We start from the raw sequence: 5915 nt of genomic DNA, 5'->3' as shown, positions 1-5915 counted from the left end.
TAATATACTTAGAATTTTAAAGAGTGTTTTATAAAAAGTGATAGAAAATTATTAAGAGAATCTTATATTTAGAAACAAATGTGGTATAGATACAAAAATATAATAAATAATAATTAATGTTTTTTCTTTGTTTCTTATAACTAGTGTTCGACATATTATGATTTATATTATTGTTACGTACTAGAGTAATAAAATAATATCATAGATAAAATAAACGATGAGAAAAGAAAAATTAAACGCATAATATTTACGTGGAAAATCTCCAATAAATAAAAGTAAAAGAACTACAGGGGTAAAATTACAAAATTTTCACTAAATAATAAATAAATTACATAAATTCTCTCTAAACAAAAAGGAGCAAACAAATCACACACTCTTTTGAAAATAGAAAAATACTAATATTAGGAAAAACCTCACAAAAGACACTAATTTTAGGCAAACTAAGTTTCTTTACGCGGACTCGTCTTTCACTCATCATCCAACTTGTATAGATTCAACTTTCCACTTTGTACTACATGTTAAGTGCAACTTCCAACTTGTATACATTCAACTTTCCACTTTGTACATATGTTAAATGCATCTTGTCGCATGTAAAATGCAACTTGTCTATACATGTGTCGTGGACTATGGCAATGGATCCCACAATTTTTGTCACAAAAATGGCTTTACGATTCACAATTATTGCCTTCATTATGTTGTTTTCGATATATAATTAGTGTTTAGACTGTTCAGATTTTTTTTAATACGTTCACTTCTACAAAGCTATGATGTTTTTCCATCATCAAGAATGACATTTCCTAACATAATGCATGTAACGAAATCCTATAATGGGGCCGAGTATAACTTTTGAAAAACAAGAGATTGCTTAATACTTTCTTGAAAAATTAAGAAAAAAAAAAGAGAGATTTTTTAATACTTTTCCCAATCTTTTTTATCAGAACATTTTTGATATATCTTGTCTCTATTACCAGAAAAATATAACTTTTAAAATACATTAATTGTTGTAAATCATTTTATTTAATGTGAGATGTATTTTTACAAGAAAATTACTTAGTAAAAATAAAAGATTTAAAGCTATGGGTATAATTGAAATAACATTGCAATTTTATAACATTAAGTAAGCTTATTGGTCTTTGTATTTTTTTTTTCTTCTTATATTAAACATCAATGGGAGTACTACCTCTATCTTTCTATGCAAAACCCATTTGATTAATGTACAAAATTAAGAAAAGTAGTTTCACATTAAATTAGTCAATAATGTATTTTTTTTCTTCTCAAAACTATCCTTCAATTATTAAGAGAGAAAAGTTGTTGGTATTTTAATTATGGGTTAAATATATTTTAGTCCCTACAAAGTTTTAACATTTTAATTTAATTCATGTAAATAAAAATATCATTTTTAGTTCTACAAAATTATCATGCATTCAATTTTATTATTTGCTATTAAGTGAACATATATTTTGGAATGAATTATTTTCAAGCATATTTATAACAATATAAAAAGTTCATTCACAAAAAATGAGTTCAAAATTCAATTTTAATGTCTATATTTTCATTACTTTTATCTTGAGTTTTTATATTTTAAAATATTCATATTTAATTCATCCGATCTTAAAAAAAATTAAATTTTTAAAGAATGACTTTTTAGAATATTTTAAACATATTTGTGAAAAATCATTCAAAACTATAAAAGTTGAAAGACAACTAAACATGTTTCATTTCAGCAAAGACTAAAACTATTTGTTGGATAATTTTACAGAAATTAAAAGCTGTATTTTTATTTTACAGAGATTAAAATCGATATGTTAAATTTTATATGAACTAAAAATATATTTAACTCGTAAGTTATTTACATTTAATTAAGGATATTTTTGTGAGAAACTAATTGAGAACATATTAAATGAGAGAATGTGTTATAATGAGAGATGAGAAGAATAAGACTTAATTATTGATCAAATTATGAATGATCAAGATTATAACAAAAAGTCACGTGACTTTTTTAAGTGGTCATGTGATCCTTAAATCAGTTAAATCATAATCATTTCTATATATAATTGTATAGATCAAATTTAATCATCTCATATTTCATTATAATATTTCCTCTCATTTGATATTTTCAAATGACTAAATAACACTTATTTTACAAGTGAATCTTATATATGGACGAATATATTATCAATTTTAGATGTAGATGCATTTTATTTGATTACAATAAAAACTTCATTACTCGTAGGTTAAAAAGCGCAAAATGAATACTTATCTCTAGTTCCCAAAAGTGGAAAGTAAACACTTTGAAAAGTTTATAGATATCATAGAATTAGAGACCCACCTACCTAGCTAGGAAACCAAGTGGGTACTATTAAATCATCTCACTCACGTTACATATCTATATACTTTCTCTTTCTCTTTTGTATAATGATTTGACAATTCCTTTATATTGAGAAAATATATAAATTAAAGAGATGACATAATATTTTTATGAAATATTAATATACTTACAAATATAATAAAAATGCAACAAAAAGTATTTAATATTATATTAAAAATATTTTTCTTGATTTATTTTCCTACTTTCTATTTGGCTATAAATGATAGCAAGTTGCTCTGTTTCCAACACACTATCACAAGCCACAAATAACTCACATTTTCATGGCACTAATTTCAAACTCTTCAAATTCATTGTACAACTTTGTTGTCAAAGATGGCAATGGAGTGAAAGGTTTAGTTGATTCAGGTTTATCACAAGTTCCAAAATTGTACATACAACCCTTAAATGAAAGAATCAACAAAGTAGATTCAAAACCATGTGATATGCCACCAATTGATTTATCAAAGCTGAATGGACCAGAACATGAAAAAGTTGTGGATGAGATTGTTAGAGCAGCTGAGACTCTTGGATTCTTTCAAGTAGTGAACCATTGTGTTCCTTTGGAGTTGTTGGAATCACTTAAAGATTCTGCACACACATTTTTCAACTTGCCACCAAAGGAGAAAGTTGTTTATAGAAAAAGTGTGAGTCCAAGTTTGAAGATGAGATATGAGACTAGTTTTGCTCCTGAGACAGAAAATGTGTTGGAATGGAAAGACTATATTAATATGGTATATAGTAATGATGATGATGCTCTTCAATATTGGCCTAGTCAATGCAAGTACGTTTATCTAATTAATTTTTCAATTGAAATATATAATATTGCTTTTAATCTCTAAAATATGTAACATTAAATTTATCAACCATTAAATTTTGTATTCTCCAAATTTTTCAACACACAGTCAATATCTTGTTTTCTTTTCTTTCATTATGTCACATAATCAACATGTCACATTTATTATAGACCAAGTCACCATAGACCAAAGATAGAAAATCTATATTCGCTGAAGTTCTACACTCAAGACTAACCTAACAAGTTAGAAGAACTAAAACAGCTTTTAAAAATGAGGGATTTTTTATAAAAATAAAATAAAAAGAAAGACTCTTAATAAATGCAAATAATAACATAAAAGTTATGCATCTTTGTATATATGCAGGGAAGTTGCACTTGAATATTTGAAGTTATCATCCAAGATAGTAAGAGAAATGTTGGAAATATTAATAGGTAAACTAGGAGTGGAAGTAGATGAATCAAAAATCGAGGATATTTTTGGTTTAAAAATGGTTAACATGAATTACTACCCAGCATGCCCAAATCCAGAACTTACTGTGGGTGTAGGGCGTCACTCAGACATGGGGACTCTCACAGTGTTGCTCCAAGATGGAATTGGTGGCTTATATGTCAAAACAGAGGAAGATAATGCTCATGGAAATGGAGAATGGCTTCAAATTTTACCAATTCATGGTGCTCTTGTCATCAATGTTGGTGATGCTTTACAGGTTCATTTCTTCAAACTTAACAGTAGAATTTTTTTTTTTTTTTTTTTTTTTTTTTTTTTTTTTTTTTTTTTTTTTTTTTTTTTTTTTTTATATCTTTTAAACTTAATTGCAGTTTTGGTCTCTCAAATATATTTTTAGTCTAAAATTTGATGAAGTGTCATTTTTTAAGGCACACTATATCATTTTTTATCATAAATTTGAGGTACAATTGTTGCACCACGAGGTTTTAGAGATATAAATAAGCGCAAAAAATGACATTGGATCAAAATTTTGTTCGAGGGATCAAAACTGGGAAGAAATAAAATGAAGAGACTATTTTTGTGATTCAACTAAAATAAGGGAACCAAAACTGCAATTAAGTCTATCTTTTAATAAAGACAACTGTTAAAAGAAATAAAAGTGGTCCAAAATTTAGACAAAAAATACGAATATAATTTCAGTAGCAAATAAAAATAACTATATCAATTTTCATAATATTTAAATTAATATTTTAAGTGACATACTACAATTGATCCACATGTCTATCTATTTACCATCTAACATTTTTATAACATCTACTAAACGTCAACAACTAAAAAAAAATTCATTTTTTATTTTGCAACAATATAATCCAAATAAAAAATTTATAGATACACACTTTGTTATTTATTTTTTTAATTATACGGTAAAACTTGTCATATTATAATTGGTAACCATTACTCATAGCTCCTTTTGCATTTGAATGTAAGATACTAAGCAATGGGAAGTATAAGAGTTCTGAACACAGAGTAATGACACCATCCACCCAATCGAGAGTATCTGTTCCACTCTTCACTCTACCTATACCTACACTGAGGATTGGTCCATTTCCAGAATTGGTGAAGAAAGATGGATTTGCTTTTTATAGGGAACTCCTATGGCAGGATTACATGGATCACTTCTTTGGCAATCCTCATGAAGGAAAGAAGAATCTTGATTTTGCAAAGATCAGTTTTTCTTAATTTTATCAAAGATTAAAAATCAAGAATTATGTTTCCTTTCTCATTTCATTTTACAAGAACAAAACATTCATTGTAGTATAATAGTAAATACACATTAGGAAGGGTAGCTATCTATATAATGTATCTGATTGTACTTTGCATGTAAATTAAAAATTAAATAATATGAATTTGCTGTAAGATTTATGGGTCACATATGTAATTAATTAATAAAGTGTGTTAGGGTCATTATATAATTAGCCAATAAACTAGGGGTCAAATAATGTATAATAGTTTATGGCTAAAGAGCATAATAGTTATGAAAATTAATAGTGTAGATACTAGGCAGTTTCTAATTTAATGAGGGGCTGAATTGGAAATACTGCAATTTGGGATATAACTAATAATAGTTATATATAGGGGTAATGGTCCCCAAGACAAACACAACAAGACTATTCAGTTTCAAAACCCTGAAGGAGAAAACTCTCTGGTTCTCTCTATCCCCATCAAGAGAGCAAGGTCTTCAGGGTGTTTTGTTGAGGAAGATAACCCAACCCATTGGCTCTATTATCATCATCTCAGGATTTCATTAATGGCAATTCCCACAGGTACGCTTCCGCCTTTGGCTATTCATCATGTAATTGACATGGATTGTTGAGCACAACGTTATTAAGGTTTTTCCAACAATTGGTATCAGAGCCTACCATGTTTAATTCATGATGAAATTCGGTTATTGTCTTTGTTTTAGAATTCAATTTGGGAATTTTGATATATATATTATGGAATCCATATTTTTAACGTGTTTGAAAAATTAGGGTTTGTAATTTGGGAATTTTGATATATATATGGAATCCATATTTTTAACGTGTTTGAAAAATTAGGGTTTGTAATTTGGGAATTTTGATATATATATATTTGAGTACTATCCATATTTTTAACGTGTTTGAAAAATTAGGGTTTGTAATTTGAGAATTTTGATATATATATTTGAGTACTAACATTGCAAAATGTTCTTCAGTACAATTTTTAACGTGTTTGTTAATTTAAATTTCATGGCTAAATTAATTAGCTTCTCATCCAAATTTTTTTTT

The 5915-nt window shown here is 27.0% G+C and overlaps 1 protein-coding gene across 1 annotated transcript; it reads left to right on the top strand.

Moving 5' to 3' along the window:
* Positions 1-2606: 2606 nt before the first annotated feature.
* On the top strand, positions 2607-5038 carry LOC101492926 (scopoletin 8-hydroxylase). Its single transcript, XM_004488750.3, has 3 exons — positions 2607-3149; positions 3526-3868; positions 4597-5038. The coding sequence occupies exons 1-3, from the start codon at positions 2650-2652 to the stop codon at positions 4846-4848; spliced, it is 1095 nt and encodes a 364-aa protein (XP_004488807.1). The 5' UTR covers positions 2607-2649; the 3' UTR covers positions 4849-5038.
* The last annotated feature ends 877 nt before the right edge of the window (positions 5039-5915 follow it).

Source organism: Cicer arietinum, chromosome 1 (genome assembly GCF_000331145.2).
Source record: "Cicer arietinum cultivar CDC Frontier isolate Library 1 chromosome 1, Cicar.CDCFrontier_v2.0, whole genome shotgun sequence".
In the NCBI taxonomy this organism is placed as follows: domain Eukaryota; kingdom Viridiplantae; phylum Streptophyta; class Magnoliopsida; order Fabales; family Fabaceae; genus Cicer; species Cicer arietinum.
This window is presented reverse-complemented; position numbering and strand designations above follow the sequence as displayed.

Bases quoted from the DNA above. Each gene is read 5' to 3' on its own strand.
- LOC101492926 (XM_004488750.3), top strand. From the start codon at position 2,650: ATGGCACTAATTTCAAACTCTTCAAATTCATTGTACAACTTTGTTGTC. The intron at 3,150-3,525 runs GTACGTTTATCT...GTATATATGCAG, and splicing joins TATTGGCCTAGTCAATGCAA to GGAAGTTGCACTTGAATATT. The intron at 3,869-4,596 runs GTTCATTTCTTC...TTTGAATGTAAG, and splicing joins ATGTTGGTGATGCTTTACAG to ATACTAAGCAATGGGAAGTA.